We start from the raw sequence: 20,312 nt of genomic DNA on the forward strand, positions 1-20,312 counted from the left end.
CTCCTCTGATGCTGCCTGACCTGCTGTGTTCCTCCAGCTCCACACTGCATTGACTCTGACTCCAGCTTTTGCATTCTTGCTGTCTCCGAGAAATCTATGGTGGTTGATTAGACACTGTTCAGAATCAAAAAGTAATTTACACTGGCGCCATGCTCTCTCAAAAGGCTTAGGATGAACACAAAGCAAAATCTTATCTAGTTTCATTTAAAATATACACTGATTTTTGTCAAGATATGGGTCACACTTCTATTTAGTGAGGAGTAAAATGACTAAATGCCATGAATAGGATGATAATACGAAAGCAAAAATAGTAAATTCAGACACTTCATAACAAAACTAAACTCCATTATAAAAATCTCATGTATTTAAATATCCTTCAACATTCTGATGTTTATCCACTTATACATAAAGTTATCTATACATTAATCACAGGTATACACTCATTTCCTGTGGTCACAAATATTCTTGTGAACAATTTACCAAACTGTGTCAAAAGTTGGCTGCATTAAAGTAGTTGCATATGCTGGTCAACAGGTGTCACTGTGGAGTATATTTCAGAAAACTTCCAACTATAATCCCATTTTGTGTGTGTATTTTTAATTTCTACTCTTCTTGGACAACTATGGGTAATTTACAAACATTACAAAAAAGAGCATACATTTCCTGCTACATTTTAGTTGTAACATTCAAAAGTTTAAAGAAACTAGGAAACTCTTGAACAAAACAGAGGTAGGGTGTCTGAAGTCTTTTATTTGACCTACGAGCCCAGTGTTTAAAGAACAGCAATTAACACTGTAGCCTTTATCGAATGTTCCTGCTCTTGTGAAATATTATAAACAGCTCCAGGGGTATTTTACCAGTAATATAACAAAACAGGACATGTGTGTATTTTTGTCTGGTAATCACATTTTATTATAGTCAAACACTGTGCAGCTGACTGTTTGAAAGCACTTGCAAATCAGCTTTTTTGAGAAGTCTGAAATGCAAAATCTCCCGCAATTTTTTTTCTTTAACAATAAATTGCCAGTGTCAAATTAAATGCACGCTTAAGTTAAAACAACCTCAGCAGTCACACTTTAGAGGGGCGTGGAAAGCACATTGTAGTTCTCATCTGCAGTATGAAACATAACGTTATCGAGGACAACTCCTGATCCAGCAAGTAATCTCTGATTACCTATTTATTGGGTTTGGTCTTAAAAGGGACAAAGCTTTAATCTGCACTAGAATATTACACTGCATACCAAAATTTATAATGCCCTGTTGTGATAAAACAACTAAACATTTTATTTACCCAATGACTTAGGAGATCCATTGGTAACTATTACAACTCCCAACTGAGACCTGCTGAGCTTTTCCAGCAATTTCTGTTTTGTTTCCTGATTTACAGCATCAGCAGTTCTTTCGTTTTTTATTACAAGTCCCAGATGTTTTTGACAGAGATACTTCAAGTTTTGCCTTGGCTTACATCATCAGAATTAGTGGTACATCAATGCCAGTATTCAAACTGCAAATGAATATTTAATAACCTAAATAGATTAGGAATCTATCACCCAATTCAAGTGGAAGAAAACTTGCAAACTTACTTGCAGTAATTTGTAGCTGCAAACAGCTGAACATAAGCACAGGAGCAGGCCACTCATTTCCTCATATCTGATTTGACATTTCATGAAATCATAGCCGATCTACTCCATTTACCCAACTTTCATCTGTGTATCTTGATACATATACTAGAACAAAATCTCCATCCTGAACAGTTCAATTCAGCAACAGCCCACACCTTTTGGGGGAGTGAGTTGCATACTTCCATTACTTGGTGTGAAAACTAGCTTCCTAATTTTACTCTGAGATAGCATGGCTCTAATTTACTGCACTTCCTTAGGGTTATCTTCCAAATTCAATCTTAAACACTGTATTCCTTCAACTCTGTATTCCTTATATGTCTTATTGAAAATAAAATTGGTGAAAAAATGAAAGTTCAGCATAGACCACTGGGACTGTCACTTGTCACTCTGTCAACCAGCAAACAATCCCTTTTCTCTCTTACACCCCAAGAATTTTTCAACTGGACAAACTGAAAACTTGCAAATGAATACAGTGGAAAAATAGACTAAAATTGTTTTTGTATTTTTTTTTTCTGGGCTTAAGTTTATCAATGACCTGAGCCCAATTTGAAGAAAATATTATTGCTAACAACCACAGCCATGAAAAGGGTCACATGCCAGATATTCCAGAGGGTGGCTGGCTGTGGGAAATTCAAAGTATGAGTCAGCCTTCAAGAGAAGAGAGACATAAAAAAATTGCAAAACACTTCTATTGAGCTCCAACTGTTTACTTCCATCTTTCAGTTTAATTGCATGCTGGTGACGAGATAAAAACATTTAATGGGACATATTTCTTATCGCTTTAAAGAAAAACTGCCAAAATCTTTCTATGTTGTGGACACTGATCAAGAATAATTGTATCAAACAAAAGTACCATAAAAACAAAACAGAGGAATAAAGACAGATTTAGACAGAATCAGCAAAACTGTATTTGTTGGTTAAAAATCTACATAATTTAGCAAATCCAACAAGTTGGTCTGAACATTTACACAGGTCTAATGAACTGTCAAATTCAATTTTAAATTTCAACCAACCGTAAAGTATAAAATTAAGGAAACCGTGACCATTACCAGAACAGAAAACTCTTAAAATAGGGATGTTCAGGTAGAAGAGGCTACATTTTAGAGATTCTTGAAATACCATCCACAAGAAACATGATCAACAAAGCTACCTATCCATGTAATTAAATAACCTTTTAAAAAATATATAAACTTTCAAACATGCCTTGGAGATTGGTTTAATGCATGGGAGAAATATATCAGTACAAATAATAGTTTGAAGATCTGAAATAAAATTCAGTTCACTTAAACTAAAACCACAGGACATAAATCCGTGCAAATAATCTAGATTCAATCCTGGCATTCCATGTATCTGGGATGAGTGTACATTATTTTAAAGTCTTACCAAAATACAGACTTGTAACCAAAAGTGGGAAAATATTGATATGTTTCAGAATACTAATAGCAAATGGGCTTACCAGAATTAGCGTTAGTAACAAAGTCCACTCATAATTCAGGGAATCAAACAGATCTCAATGCACAACACCATCTATATAGCAAATATTTCTTTTGCTTTAAAAGTCTGTAACAAAGGGGTTTGGTTTCTGTGTAAATAATGAGACAATTGGATTGTCTTATGTTAATATTTAAGGTGAAAGTTTTGGTATTCTGAGGAAGGGAACTTGGAGTATTGTTGAATCACCTAAATTTAAAAAAAATACACTACTATAAAAAATACATTTTTTGCAGCAAATTAGCAACTACTATTAGGACAAAAAGGTCTTCTTTAAAGTCTACACTTTTGCGCATTCCTCTAAAATTGAAGGTGTCCCTTCATGTTGTCAAGAGGAAGCTTCTTTCCTTCGAGGCAAAGATGCAGTCTTGGCAAAACATCACAAAGTATAGAATGCAAGGAATGACCTTGAAGAAACTTTGATAACACTGGAACACAAGGTGATCCTAGTGCCCACCAGATAAAGCTCACCTCCTGTTTATCTGTAACCGCGAGTACTTGAGACATCACTCATGGTTTAAAATTTGCAGTCTCCCTGCTTGGCAGCATCAGGTGTCATGGCTGAGTACTTCTCTTATTCAACCCAACCAATCCCTCAGCCTCAGCAACCCCCACCCTCTCAGCACTGGGGTACACATATTGTAGGCACTGGCAAGTGTACAATCTTTTGCAATCAGGTATGATCCTTTGCTTGGGCTCTTCCTTGGAAAGTGCGAGTAATGTTTGCAAAGAGAGAAGGTAGTGCTGATAGCAGCAAACAGTGAACAATGCATTCTTATGTAGTGCATCACTGTAAATGTCTCAAACTGTACAAAAAAAATCAAATTGTTACAAAACCAAAAAAAAGGGACAATTCAGGTGCTTTGGATTTTTCTGAAGAAAACCAAATAACTTTCCACAGAAGTCCCAGGAAGTGGATTTTCTTTTTTCAGACTTCACATGGTGAGCCTGTTGTAGTGGTACCGCCTGACTCCTGGGAATTAGGTTGTGTCACATTATCCTGCTGTTCAGCGTCAACTGATGGGCGAGGAGTGTATGGAGGAGGAGCATCGCTCAAGCTGCAAGCATCATACCCTTCTGGTATGGAGAGGGCACGAGTTTCTTCAATACTACCGGCTGCATACTCCGTATATGGTGGAGGTTTCAAATCATCTGTGCAGGCAAACAAAAAGGAAAACCTGTCTCTTAAAATACTCTTCATTCACAATGTTACTGCACAAGATCCTGAAACTGTTTTATCAATATTTATAAGGCAATAAGCATGAAAATTTTGTGAGCATTTTGCTTAAACTTCCAGTATGCACAAATTTTATGTACAAACGAGACAGAGAGAGATAGAGAGAGAGACACCGAGCAAGCGAGCGACCAAGACAAAGTCTGGTTTTACTTTTTCACAAGAGAAAGCCAGAAAGTGACACACCCAGACTTTGCTTTAACTAAAGCACTTGTCCAACCATGCTTTGAACAATGTCAAGGGAACACACAGCATTTGTATTATTTGTATCTCCTTTGCATAGGATATAGATTAAATACCAGAAGAAACTAAAGCAGTTGAGCAAGTACTTTAAAAGAAAAACGTGTAACACAATGCAAGCGTGACTTTTAAAATGTTGGCTCATTAGCGAATTAAGCATGCTACAAAACTTGCAATTTGACAGCAGTTAGACACCATTTGTTCATAAAATACTAACTATAAAATGAACAAAGTGAAACATTCCTTTGAACTAAACTTCCAGGATTAGGAATTGATATCCTACCTGAATGAGCTCTTGACACTGCTTCATATGGTGGTGGTACCTCTAATTGACTGTAAGAAGGAGCAGGAGGTAATGACCCAGAAGGTTCACCAACAGAGCTGTCATCCTGACCACCATACCAGCTATACCACATAGGACTCTGCAATTAAAAAAAGTAACCCATCATCGAATGAAAATTTGATGCAAATTGAGAAATGAGAAGTTAAACATATTTAATTTCTTTGACAGCGACCTGCAACCTCTACCACCTAGAAGGTCAAGGGTGCATGGCAACGTGGCTACCAAACCGTGCACTATCCTGACTTGGAATTCAATCATTGTTCCTTCACTGTTACTGGATCAAAAATGGACAGCTCACTCCTCAACAGTACTGTGGGTTCCCGTACATCCCAAGGACAGCAGCAGTTCAAGAATGCAGGTTACCATCAGCTTCTCCAAGGGATTAGGCAATTGCTGCTGAATTATGGAATCACATCTAATGGTAGATGTATTATATTGGGCTTTGCAAGCACAGGCTCTTGAGTATGAACTGTGCTCTATCTATTATGAATGAAAGGTGTATGACGTTTGATTCAATCAGCTAATCATTGGGCCAAATGACCTACATATCTGACATCACAATATTACTGAAAGCCAGTCTACTTTTACAGGGGATTTTGCAATGGGTAGCACTTGCTGAACAATCCATCGTGTGCTAATGGCTAGTATGACCAATCATTTTAAATTAGTCCTTAAGTGTAACTTATTTAAACATACTAGATGCTATATGCATTGATACACAGAGACCTGCAAACAAAAAAGGGCTACATCAAGCTTTGTATATTTTAGGAGTTTATGGAGCCTATAATTATCCATTGGTTGAAAGAGGTGTTGCCATTGAAAATAATCCATGAACTTGCCAACCAACCAATATCCTTTCTCCATTGTATAAATTGTTATCATTTGAAATTTCGCACTGTGTTTATTCTGATGTCTGCAAGGCAAAAAGCTTCTGCTATACATGTACAGTTATAGTCTTAACAGCCATCTAAATATGTTCATTAGTTATTTTGAAATTTGTGCTATAATTACACAGTCATTTTATGTTTTATTTGTCGGATATAAATGAAAATAGGCAAAAGGCTAAATGGAAAACATACGCAATATGCAACACTTCATTGTGAAGACTACAGAATGTGTCAAAAAGGGTCTTGGATATTCTGGATGATAAAAAGTTCACAAAATTTAAAAGGAAGAAAAAACGTCATTTGGAAAATCCAGTGCTCAGAATATTCATATTTATATTGCCACACCATATGCTACTTACGTTTCAAGATTGCCAATATCAAATTACAATCGCTGAGCTTGTTTCACAAAGACAGAGGAGATACTGGCTTTAGAATTCTGCTTTGCCTACTGAAACATTTCCGGTAATTATTCAGTTATATTTTCTGTTTCCAACCTCTCCCTCATCCCTGGCCAGTCTGAACTAATTGTAGTGGAATCAGCAGATTACACTCCATTTCAAGACAGACTGTAGCTTTTAACCAGGATTCATTTTTTAAGTTATGGTCGATGAACATTCTCCCATATGTTTTGTCAATACATTGTGGAGACTCTTGAGTGGTTTTTTTAATTGGAAGTTTTATTACTGGTTTTATAGCCACTGAACAATGACACAACCTGCACAATGCTCTATATTAAAAAGCAAATCAACCTTTGAATATTAATTCTGGTTTTGAAAGTTCTTAATTTCAATTTTCGTGCTTACAATTAAAACAAAAACTCTTCATAAAACATTGTAAACAGTCCCTACTTAACTTTCCCTCCTTTTTTTCTAGGCTGGCCACCATACTTACTGACAGCTCATTTGAATCAGGAGGGCATGATGGTTTCAGCTAATCATCTGATTTCTTTCTCTTTTGCTTATAAAATTATTTTTCTCTTTGTTTGTAATGATCAGGAAACTTAAGTAAAGGGTGCAGACTGAAGCGTTAGTTTGTTCAACTTATTAAATTCCTAATTTATAACAGATACTCACTCAGTAAAAGCACTGGATTTCTCCCTCCTACACAAGGCTTCCAGAATTCAAGTTAAAATGAATAAACTGTAAAGCTACAGACATGCCTCCATCAAGTTACAGTGAGTTAAAAACTCAAAACATTGAGCTACCTCTGAGTCAACTTAAGACAACACTAGATTAAAAGCCAATTTTAATACAGTAATTTATCTAATATCCAGTAACAATGGCAACATAGTGGTAAAAGAACTGGACTAGGTAATCCAGAGGTCCAGGCTATTTCTTTGGCGACACTTTCATTGCATCAAGGCAGCTGCTGATTAAATGCAATTAATTAATAGATGTAATTAATTTTTTAAAATCTGGAATTGACAGCACAATTGTATGCTGTTGGGAGAGAGCTGTCCTTAGTGTTCTCAACATTTACTCCAGACCAGTGACATTTTCATGGACAGTGAAGTTTGCTGATTACACCAATCACCCTCCCTCAGTCCATATTGATTCCTCCATATTGAACAGAACTTGAATGAATCACTGTGAATGGAAAAAGCAGAAAATGAAGTATTGGAATTTAATATCATCAAGCTTGGCTCAGTAGCACCACTACGGAACTAAGTGATTAAATCCTGGAGGACTCTTCTGCTAGACTGTTCCTGTGACAGGTGAAGGAAACAAGGGGGAAAAAGTAGTGAGACCTTGTTCTCACCAATCCAACCCCTGTCACAGATACAGTTGATTATGACAGTATCAGAAGGAGATCTGCCAACTGAAAACTAGGCTGCTATGATGCATTCTGGGCCATTAACAACAGTAGAAATGTATTCAACCACAATCTAAGTAGTCTGGCATGTCTTTTACAATCAAACCAAGTGATTAGCTCCAGTTCAAATAATGAGAACATAGGTTTAAGACAAGTGAAATGAGGACCAGAAAGGAGATGAGATTTGTTTCAAAAAAAAACTTTAACATGATTGGAAGAAATCGTGGATCAGCCTTAGATGTAACTTTCAAAAGGGAATTGGATAAAAACGCAAAGGAGAAACATTCTTTGCGTTAGGGAAAGAGCAAGGAAGTGGGACAAATTGAAAAAGACTTTAAAAGAATTAACACACGTGTGATGGGCTGAATAGCTACCTGCACTAATTGATTCTACGAGATGTGGTGGCATATGTTGAACCATCTGTGTATTTACTCACCCTTAACCAATGGGTTTTTTCTAAATTGCTGAGATACACAATCCATTTCTCATTTGTGAAGAGGCACAATATAGTAAACAAAGTTTCTGGCTAACTTTTTGTCCGATGATTGTTAAACTCATTAAAGTGAGGGATCATCAAGCATTGTGGCATAACTTAAATTGACGATGCATCAGAGATGTAGAATTTGAAATGTTAAATTTGGAAAAGGATGGAAACAATGGTCAAAAAAACTAATACTGAAACAAGATACGAGGTTAAGATTCAACTCATCAATATCATTAAGCAGAACAAAGAAACAAAACCATGGTATTGCATTAAGAACATGCAATATGGGGCGACTTCTCAAGCAAACCCTGAGTAAACTGTGACCAACTATTTCAACATATATTTGACAGTCACGTACAATTCAATAATAGGTAAAGATTTTCAAACATATTCATGAAATATTCTAAAAAGAATAATAAAACATTCAAGTGTCATATTTTACAAAAGAAGGTCTACATAGACTGGTAGATTTCTACTGTTCAATTTTAAAAGCTGAGGAAGAATCAAGCAATCATTGAATTAAGACCAGTAGGATCTATTTTGATTTCAACATTACTGAAAATTAACTTTTTGCAACATCACAGAAAATTGAAGCTTTCAATCCTAATGAAACATTCAGGAATAAGGAAATACCATAAGAATTCTATGATTCTGTGAAGAGGACCTATTTTTTCAATCATTATCCCATTCCCTCATCTCTTTATTATCTTCATCACCCAATAGGAATATGGTCATTAAGTTTACATTCAACAATTTTACAGTGACATCTTTGCCTCAGTCTTCAATAAAAAGCATATTATGTTCAAATTGCACACAACGCTTCACAAGGAAGCGGGGAACAATAGCCACTTACATTTTGCCGTTCACAGAGTTGATGTAGATAGGCCCTGCCTCCGACAATCACTATCTGGGCATTCCGTGGATTGCTCAGATAAGCATCTAGTTGTCGCTGCCTTGAGCGATACCAGCAAATGTAGAAGAAGATTTTGACAATAATAAATATAATCACTATTCTGTTGGAATGAAAGAAAATTCATTAGGCCATGAAATATTTCTTTCATTAGTAAATACCCAACCCTCTAGCAAAACAGTTGAATTAATAGCCTTATAAATATAAAAGTAAGCTAAAATACGCATTACAGAATGCACTGGCCTCTTTTACATGCCACTGCATTACATCATTAGCTGCCTACAAAGAAATTAAATATTTCACTACTTTGCAATTTATTAGCTGTTCATGGTAGCACTCTTGCCTCAGAGTCAGAAGATTGTGGATTCAAGTTCCACTCCAGGATTTTGAGTACAATATTTATGATTACGCTTCAGAGCAGTACTGAGAGTGTGCTGCACAGTCAGAGGTATCATCTTTCAGATGTGATGTTAAAAAATGGCTGAGGTCGAAATAAAAGATTCCATAGTACTATTTTGCAAAAGAGCAAGGTCAAGACATATCCCTCAGTAAACATTACAAAAACATACACAGTTACATTATTACTTGTGGCATCTGTGGGATCTTATGCACAAATTGAATACCATCTTAAGTTACATTAGTGATAGGCTGCAAAGTAGTTTAGTACATTGAGATAGAAAAATGTGCTACATAAGTTAGTTTATGGTAATTCATTAAAACAGGTTCCATATCCTTACAACAGAGCTTGCAAAATGGGCAAATGGGAAGCAATTATAACTTGTGACCAATACTGTTCCCAAGGACCAAGCCAAGATGATGTTATAGAACTTGCAGATTTGAATCAACTATTTAAACTCACTTTATAAGTTACATATATAGCAAGCACTCAGGTGCTTAAGTGAAGCATGCTTTGTTATTAGAAAACTAGCTCTACAGGTATTTTCAAAGCTGAAAAAATGTAGATGCTGATCTTTTTATAAGCAGCACACTGGCATCCTTAAAATGAAAGTAAAAAAGGAACTGTAATTAAATTTTTAGCTCACCAAGAGTGGGAATGACAAGAGCAAAGATATGCAGCATTATCAGAGCAATGCTTATTAAAAACTAACAGCAATGGTGGTGAGGCAGGATCCTCAGGATGGATAAAATGATAGCTAACAGCAGTTTTTTCTCAGGAGATAAATACTTATAAAAAAAAAAGAAAATGACAACAATAATGAGCTCATTTTCAAGGTGTACCAAGATTAATGTGGAAGCAGTGAAGTGAACATCACAAAATTATGATCAAAAGTATCCCATATCTCCACAAGACCTTTATTCAAAAATTAAATGGGAGTTTGGGTGTAGCCTAAAACATTGAATCACTGCAGTGAGAAAAAGTGTGAAGTGAGTGACAGTTTATTGTAATTGTAATTATTGCTTATGCCAACATTGCCATATTTTAAAATAGTACTTACATATACCAATAGAGTTCCATTGTATATCATATGGGAAGATTTCTCATTACCACAGGGAGAATCTAGAAACTGTAAAGTCAGAGCAGAGAAAATTGTTCAGAAAATTATCTCTAAACATTCATTACCAAAAACAGTACTGATAATAGGTCTTATTTAAGTTCACAAGATACATTTCTGTAGCGTTTGCACATGATCCTGTCCTTTATCACTTACTCTGTAAACATAACATCACAAGTCTGCCTCAACAATCAACTGCAAGGGCTACATTTATATTATTTGGAGATACAAACTTGAAATTGGAAGTTTGGAGTTTTTTTTAAACTCACAGGAAAATCAGAACTGTATGGTTGTCACTTAACAGTTACACAAGAACAAGTAATGTTTCAAAAAGCTGGATTTTGTATTTTGACAGACACATTAAGCCCAAATATACCCGGGCCAAAAAATGTGCCCAGCAACAGCTTTTGGATTTGCTTCATGTTAGTTTGAGGGATGGCCTGAGGGCAGTTGCATTCAAATCTCCAGATGACTATAAACCAGCTGGATTGTGCGTGGGGGAAAGCCAGCATTAAAAGCCTTAGAAAAGAAGAATTTCTAACTCAGGAAAACTCGAGGTCCAAATGAACGGCTACAAAAATGATTATCGTCAGACTTGACAACCCCGGATATCATCGCTAAACACCAAAAGGACTGTGAAAGTTACCTCATTCTACCTTTGTGGAACCTACAATCTTATGAATCTTGATCCACAGAACTTTCTCCTTTCTGTCGAGGTTTTGCACTCACACTATTTCAGCACAACTGTTTGCCTTATTTGTGAATGAATTTAGCATGTTTGGAAGTAAAGGGGGCATAGTTTAAGTTTACATTTAGTAATTAACAATACATTTTACCATGTATTTATTATAACAAACTTATCATTTAACCAATGTTTATATTATTGTTATTGATGAAACCTGGTCTGAACTTCTTTCATCTTAGACAGTGGTCACAGTCAAACAAATTGACCATATTAGTGATTAAAATCAGTAATTTAAACCTTTGTGAAGGCCCACACAATAGTGGGGCTTGATTCACAAAACTACTTATCTAGAGTCAATGAAGTGCAGTGCAACTGTGTACTTTAGGCAAGAACTACGGGTGCTGCAAACATTCCCTCCACTGGCACAAAGAGCATGCTCACATGAAGGGGAATTCATTCAGAAGCAGCATAAAGCAGTCTAAAAATATGGTGTTATCAGAAGGAAGAAGAATCCATGACTCAGTGGTCTGAATTATATCCTGCATTGAGCACAAGTGCTGAGGGTCAATTCAAGGCCTTTGAAAGCTGGATAGCGAAATGAACCTGGAGAAGTAGGTGGATCATTTCTTCTTCAGTGATGGCAATGGGCCTCAGCAACAGCTTTGGTCCCAATACGGGACCCTCCCAGGGCAGCATGATGAGCTAAGTGAAGCAGTGGCTAGAGATTTACTGTGCAAACAATGCTGTGGAGAAGCTCCACATCTTCAACTCCAGCCTTCCCGAAACCCACATCTCCAGCCTTTGTTTTGCCCTTGCCTCCATTTTCTCTCCTCGTGCAGATGCTTCCTGAGGTCCGGACAGCTGATGGGCCTCTACCCACATGCAAGAGACATTTCGACATGATAGTTATTCACTGTTTGACAAGATCACTGAGCGTGCTCTCATCCTGTGTAGCCAAGTAACCCGTTAACAGTCACCATTTGATTCACATCAAGAGTGGCTATTTGGACAATATAAAGGCCAAATCAATATCCATGTTTGCTCCACAGCTGTGATGATGTCCCAAGCCATGTATTCCGTGCAGAACCCAAGCTGAGCATCGCTAAGCAGATTAATGCTCAGTATGTGCCACTTAATGGTACTGTCAATGATACCTTGCACCGACTTCCTGATTTCCCAAAGCCTGCCCACTACCCATAATACATGCAAACAGTGTGATGGAATACTTTTCACTTGCTTGCTTAATATAACTTCAACAGCACCCAAGTAGCTCAATACCATCCATAACAAAGCAATCACTTAATTGGCACCCTATTCACCTTTAGCATTCAAAATGTATCAATTGGGACATTTGGGATGATAATAAATCACTAAAGTGTGACACATAATACCCTAAGCTGATGCATAAATTGTTTACTGGTGCTACCTTACCTGGGTGAAGATCTGTGGATTTAAGTTAAGAGAGATAAGTTCTTGTAGAATGGATGATCCTACAAAGTGACTGACATGTCAAAAAAATGTCAAAGGAGAGGGAATGAAGTGATTTCATTAAGACGACCAATCAGAAATTGGGCAACACTACCTAGCCAACCTAATGTTTGTTCAATAAGTCAATGCTTAATAAGCCAAATTAGAGTTCATTATAGCTTTGATCTTGCACAGGGTAGTGGTTAGCAAGTGTTAATAAATGGTGATTCTTAGTGATTAGTGTACAAAGGGGGAGGAAGACAGAAGGAGAACTTCAGTCAACAGACGAAGGGACCTGTATCCAGTCAACCAGCTTTGCGAACTGGCATCATGAAGTGGATCAACTGAAAATCCACTTTTAAAAAAAAAATTAAGTATCATTTCTTTTGTATTTACCATAAACTTAATAAATTGTAAAACTTGTGAAACATGCTTGTTCATGGAATGGGTCTTGTAACTAATCAAGACTTGTAAACTGTAGATTGTCTCACTCAAACTTGGTCCAGAATTGTAATTAACTTTTATTTAAGACTGAAATCAAACCAAAACCTTAAATCTTACATTAGTGCAAAGTGGACAGTCATGAGCAATGTGGGGCTCTTTAAAAATTAATACTGGCAATACTGTCAACGAACAAAGAACTGGCAAAGACTGCATCAGTATTCAGAGCAGATGAAGAAGTCAGAACGCCAGACATATTAAGAAATGAATATCAAGTCAGAGACTGGGAGTCACCAAAATTAACATCAGCGGAATAATGGTAACCAAAAAATTAAATAGTAATTAGTGGTAATCCCTCTCTATCCAAGGGTTTCTACCTAGGGTTTAAAAGGAAATAGGTAGGCATATTTGCGATACCTAACCACAACATTAGAAACACTCTCTGCTGAAGAACCATTCCTCTAGGACAGTAGATTGTGCATGTCATTCCAGTTAAGAACGATGAGAGAGGGAAACCAGGGAATTATAGACCAGTCAGCCTAAGATCTGTTGTCATGGAATTGTTGGAGTGTATGAGTGTTGGAATGAACTACTGAGTGATGGAACACCTTGATAGTTTTCACTTGATTGTTCATGGATTTGTAAACAGGAGCTCAAGCTACAGGAACCTATTGAATTGAATTGAATTTTTTTAAAGAAGGTAGCAAAAGTAGCAGATAGGCAGATGTCCATGGGTGTTGTTTGTATCAATTACAAGAAGGGATTTAGTAAAGTCTCTTGCCGGAGACCATTAAATAAAGCTTATGAAATTGAATACAATTACTGATCTTCTTAGGAAATTGATTGAGTGATAGCAGTCAGGAATATTGGACTGGAACTTTGATTGGAAAGATGTATTAATGATGCCGTTTAAGGAACAGATTGCTGGAGCTTCAGCTATTCACAGTCTTTATTAATTACTGAGATTATGGAAAAGAACGCTACATTTCCTAACTTGATGATGACTCAAAGGCGGGTAGCACAGCAAGCAGTACAGGTGGAGGCATAAAGGCAAAAGGCGAGATTGACAAATTAAGTGGATGGGAAGAACTATACAAATGGATTTCAATGTTGGGAAATAGGAGGCCTGCAAAAGGAATGAACAGGGAGCTTTATTAAGGTTGAAAAGCAATAAATAGTTGAATTTGAGGAAACTTCAGGGGTCCAGGTACACACACTGGTAAAATTTCACAAACAGATGTAGGATATCAAAAAAGCCAATAGAATGCTGGTCTTTATTTATATTTAGAGGATTAGATTACTCCAAAATAAAGGTCACAGACCTGATCTTCAGCTCTACAAACTCCTGGTTAGACCACATTAATAGTGGCGGAAGTAATTTGAGTTCTATACAAAGTCAAGGGTACACTGGCATTTGGTTGACCAGAGTACAGGTTTAACAGAATGATACCAATGGACACAAAAGGATTAAGCTACAAGGAGAAATTAGAAAAACAGAAGTTATATACCCTACAAGTCAAAAGGTTGTGGGGTGCTTTGATCAAAATTCTCAAGATGTTAAGGGGAAAAACAAAGTTAATTGAGAAATTATTTCTGCAGGTTGGGGAGACAAGGACTTGGGACAATATTTAAAAATGATGAACTAAACATTTCAACGTCAAAGTCAAGAAAGACTACTGCATGCAAGGAATGCAGGCCTAGAACTCATTTCTGACCAGCAATTGATGCTAGATCTGTTTTCAATTTTAAAATCAGTAACTGAAGTTAGGTTATGAGTCAGGCATGATCTCACTGAATGAAAGAACAAACTTGAGAGGTTTAGTGCCCTACTTCTGTTCCTATGATCACAAAAAAATGAGCTGAAGTGCTTACTCCAGTTGTCTTAGTATCCCAATCCCACTTATCTTTATTCAGTGGTGCCTACAATGGGAAACAGGTTTGTGTTTGTCTGCATTGTTTCCTTGGAAGCTTTTTGATCATGAGGGATCAATCTACACTGAATCTTGTGCAAAATATCAGACAGCAACTGCTGCCTTGGAACCATAACTCATCAAGGAGTGAATATCTTCAGAATTGGGGCTGCAGTCAGGAGACCAGGAGAAAGTTGGAGGAGGAGAAAAACCTTCAAAGTATGTTGATTTTTAAACAAAGCAGTAAGCTATTCCAAATCCAAAAGGGAGGCAAAGTCTTCAGGAATTAAAACAAAATACGTTAAATTTCATGTTACAGTTTAAATTATACTGATGCTGAACAATTCAAAAAAGAAAAAGAAAGGTCACGGTAGTGTACTTTTAAAAAAATGATCAAGTGTGCACACAAGTTGAATCTCAATTGACCAGAGAGGAATCAAAAACTCAGAATTTTGTTGCAAATTTGTCACTGGCGCATATTCCAGTGAAGGATAAATTATTCACCAGCTAATTTACTGAAGCACTTAATGACATAAATCGTCCTCTTTCACAATTCTGGCTATTTTTGTTTTAGTTACAGATGATTACTGCACTTTACCAAAATACTGTAAACCTATCAGTATCATCTCACTTTTACATCAAATGCAGAACTTTCAGTACACTTTACAGGCCTTGCTACTGCACTCAACTGCCTGCAGAAAAGCAGACTCTTGTTTTTTTCTTTATATTGTCTTACACAAGAACTTTGAGTCAATTTAATAGCACTCAAGAACAGAAACAAAAGCATTCCGTTTATCAAACTTCCTTCTAATGCATGAAATGTGCACTTGGGCAAGCTGCATTTTGGAAATAATAACAATAAGAACTTGCTGCCACATGTTGTCTACTATGTGTAAACTTTTACAGTGAACAGTGATCAGATTTGCCTTGATGACGATGCTTATCAAATTAGGCCTACCAGTTGTTCCAAAAAAAAGGGTTGATGTCCAAAAGAAACTAATTTACCAACAGTAGAATCAGTTGACTAGTTGATATCTTTGCGCAAAAAGCAAACGTAAGTCTGAGCTAGAGGATGCCAGACTTGAATCGAAAATACATACAATAAACTATTAGGAAATTTAAAAGATGTCAAATCTGTTATTGACATACCACCACTGTAAATAAATCAAAATGTTTATGGGGCAACAGTAATTATTACTGCATTTTCAAGTCTTGCCAAAAAACTTGATCAAAGAGCCTCTTAAAATTGAGAGTGTTGACAGCCACATTACAGAAGTAAAATGGCCCACAATATGACTTCAGTTACCCACCAACCTCCGATTTTAAAACTGAAAATAGATCAAGCATCAATTGCTGGTGCAGAAGTGAGTTCTAGCATGCAGTTGTCTTTCTTAATTTTGGTGTCGAAATGTTAAGTTCATCATTTTTAAACATTGCCCCAAGTTCTCATCTCCCCAACCTGCAGAAAGAGTTTCTCAATTAACTTAGTTTTCTCCCCCTTAACATCTTCAGCATTTTGATCAAAGCACCCCACAACCTGCTGACCATAGAACAGACTTGACATCTTTTAAAAATTTTCTGATGTTTTGTATGTATCTTTGATACAAGCTTGGAATCCTCAAGCTCAAACTCAATTTTGCTTTTTGCACAAAGATGTCAACTAGTACAATCCTCTCATAACACCCACAATCCATTTGTTATTCAAGTCAGAGGAGCTGGAAACATAAATGTCAGAGCACAGACCACATTTACACAACAATGCTTTGCTTCATAGAATCATACAGTATAGAAGAGGTCCTTTAGGCCACTGAGTCTGTACTGCCAAAAATACACTTCTACCAGGCCCATAGCCTTGGATATTATGACATTTGAAGCATTCATCCACATAATCTTTTAAAAGATTGTGAGGTTACCTGCTGGAACTACCGTCCCAGGCAGTGCATTCCAGATACCCAGAACACTATAGGTGAAAAATGTTTTCCTCAGTACTCTCTAAACTGAATTTTACTTTAGAAATGTGCCCCCCTGTTCTCTACTTACAGTAATGGGAGCAGCTACTTTTTATTCAGCCTCTCCATGACCCTCAATCTTCTACATCTGAATAAGTCCTCCCCTCAACCTTCTCTGCTCCAATGAAAACAACCTGAGCTTATCCAACCTTTCTTTATAGTTGAAGTGTCCATCCCAGGCATCACCCTGGTGAATCTCCTCTGCAGTCCCTCCATACTCTCTTATAACAACACAGACTCTTATGTTCCAGCATGTTATGAAATACTGGCTTACAACACAACTCTACCAAATTACAGAGATAACAAGGTGTAGAGCTGGATGAACACAGCAGGCCAAGCAGCATCAGAGGAGCAGGAAAGCTGACGTTTCGGGCCTAGACCCTCCTTCAGAAAAAGGGTCTGAAGAAGGGTCTTGGCCGGAAACGTCAGCCTTCCTGCTCCTCTGATACTGCTTGGCCTGCTGTGTTCATCCAGCTCTACACCTTGTTATCTCAGATTCTCCAGCATCTGCAGTTCCTACTATCTCTACCAAATTACACTTCAGTTGTGGGAATCTACCTTTGAATGGACACATTATCTGTGTTAGTCAGATAGAATAAATTGTAATATTATAGACCTACATACGTCTTGAATCCATTCACCAATGTTACACTTCGAATTTTAATATTTTGTATTGCAGACCATCACTTAATAATATAGCTCAGGCTTTTGATGTACAGCCTGAAAAAAATCTACATTTTCTAATTTGTAAAATTGTCACATTAACCAAAAAAAAAGTTAAATGAACAACTTTCATTTTCTTATGAAATACATTGATTTACTGTGAACATGGATATCATTTTTCAAAATATTCATTCTTAGGATATGGGAATGTCTCCATCAAGATGAGACTTTATTATCCATCTTTAGAAACTGCTGATGCACCATTTTTTTGAATTGGATTTTAAACTCAGTGACAATGAAGGAACGGTGATCCATGTCCACTCCAAATGTGATTTGAATTGGAAATTGTTTTCTCTGCAAATTAAACAACTACCATCCAATGGACTATTGTTTCCCATCAATTTAGTCACTTCTCATAAAGACTCAGTAAGGACATCCATGTCTCACGAGTGAATAAAAAAATAATTACACCACCGAGGGAAGACCTCTCTTCCTAAAGCAGTGTCGTTTTCTCTAAGAACTCTTAGCATTTATCCTATATACAGACATCAAACCACACTGCAGCCACTACCTTGTCATATGCACGAATCAGACATGCTAAGCAACCATTGCTGAAGTAGGTATTCACAATGGAAAATTTGCTCAAAAAAATTGTATATATATTTTGAAAATATATAGCACTTACTGAGAAACATGAAGGATTCAGTTTACCAAAGCAAATGGTGGACTGATCCAAATTGTGTAACTAGAATCATCTGTTGGTGTAAAATTTCAAATGGATGCTAAATAAAGTAACATAGATGAGCTATGAAACACAGCAGAGAATTTAAATGTGACAAAAAAAAGCAATATTATATCACTGTGAAAGGTGTAATGTGCCTTAGGTTCCAATTGTTAGTTGCTTGATCACAGGAATTTTGAATAATTCCTTCCACTAGTTTCATGGACTAATTCAAATGTCTTGGGCTAATTGAGCTGAAATGCCACTTTTGTTCAATAAAACGGACACTAGTGTTGAAGACAAATAAAACTACAACAGTCGAAGTCTTTATTATTCTCTGCCAAAAATTGTCTTTATTCCTCTGCTGCTCTTCCACCGACTGCATCAATACATGTGGAAAAAAAGCAATGGCAAAGTGTGGAAGTGTAGAGACATCCAATTTGGATCCAAAAAAGGGATAAATTTGAAAGGCCAGTTTCTGAAAGATAAATTGGAGTTCTGTGTAGATCACTTGTTCCCAAATCTCCTTGGAGGTAACAGCTCTACATCTTGGCACTCCTGGTCCAAGAGACCCTACTCAGACCTGACAACTTAACCTACCCTAAGCATTCACGACTTATGTGACATCCTATCAATCATCCACCTGAGATGTATGAGATGATATCTAACCATGATCAGAACTTCCAAGTAAAAGTATTTTCTAAATAGTGAAAATCTAGGAGGTGAGGGGTTCAGTAGCCCAAGAACAGAAATCACTAAGGTATTGCATATGTCAAAAATAATTGGTTACTGGAGTGTTGACCTTTACCTCAAGGGGTCTGAAACTGGAAGAAAAAGCTGTACAAGTTGTGTTAATTAAAAAAAAAACAACTCATGTTATATCCTATTTAGTATTCTGTCCACTTGTGCATAACCTGCCTCAGTAAAGATATACTGATCTCTGAAGCTATACAATTCAGTGACTGACCGCCAGAGTTATCAAACTGCTCTGACTTGTTCAGCATTACTATGGGTTGGCATTATAAAGCTACACATTATTCTAGATTAACCATTGTGCAGTAAATTATTCAACTTCAATTAGCAATTGTAGCAGTTAAACATTCTAACAAGTTTATGTTAAGAATGTAAGCCTCTTGTTTTAAAGTGTCAATACCTGTTAGAAGAATAAAAATGGCCAAATGAAAGGTTTCTACTCAAATATATAAATCTGGTGGATTTATAAACAACAGTATCTTACGGGGATATTAGAATGCATTTTATAAAAAGGACAAAACAGAAGTTCATGGGTATGACACCTGAAATACGTTTCCAACTTGGCATCTATACACATTTGTAGTGCATCTGGAGCTGTTCTGGTGTTACTTTGTTGAAATTATAGATTATTTAAATTGTTGTTTGCATTGTTTCATTGTGAATTCACAAAGTCATGTTTATAGGAAGAACAAAGAGAGACGGACTAGGATGAAGAAGTGTTTACATAATGAATAATTCCATCATATACAGATTGCACTGATTTTGGAATATCACTAACTACTTGATTCTGCTAATATCAATATAAGACTCAAATTTCTTTCCTAGTCAAGAGTGCCAAGTAAAAATTCAATTTCAGAAGCAATGAAACTCACTTAATCATGTTGAAAATTTAATGAATTGAACACCCCTCCACAGTTCAGATATTCAGATCCCATGTGGGAATTATGAGTTGGTTTAGCATTTAAAAACTAAGAAATATTTTCAAAATGCAGTTATAGTCATTTAGTGGTAGAGATCATGACTGTTGCCGAAAAACACAGTTTACTGGAGCTTTGCATCTTGCACTTCACAGGACATATGGAAGAAATACAACTTGCAAGTAAAGGGAAACAAAATTTATGCAGCA

The 20,312-nt window shown here is 36.6% G+C and overlaps 1 protein-coding gene across 1 annotated transcript; it reads right to left on the reverse strand.

Annotated features, from left to right (window-relative positions):
• Positions 1–2,313: 2,313 nt before the first annotated feature.
• si:dkey-118j18.2 lies at positions 2,314–10,560 on the reverse strand. Its single transcript, XM_048616131.1, has 4 exons — positions 10,481–10,560; positions 8,967–9,126; positions 4,871–5,009; positions 2,314–4,265 (listed from the first exon to the last, which is right to left on the reverse strand). Exons 1-4 carry the CDS (start codon positions 10,498–10,500, stop codon positions 4,042–4,044), a joined length of 543 nt encoding a protein of 180 aa, XP_048472088.1. The 5' UTR covers positions 10,501–10,560; the 3' UTR covers positions 2,314–4,041.
• Positions 10,561–20,312: the final 9,752 nt, after the last annotated feature.

The sequence above is a fragment of the Rhincodon typus genome, chromosome 2 (genome assembly GCF_021869965.1).
Source record: "Rhincodon typus isolate 14 chromosome 2, sRhiTyp1.1, whole genome shotgun sequence".
NCBI lineage: Eukaryota > Metazoa > Chordata > Chondrichthyes > Orectolobiformes > Rhincodontidae > Rhincodon > Rhincodon typus.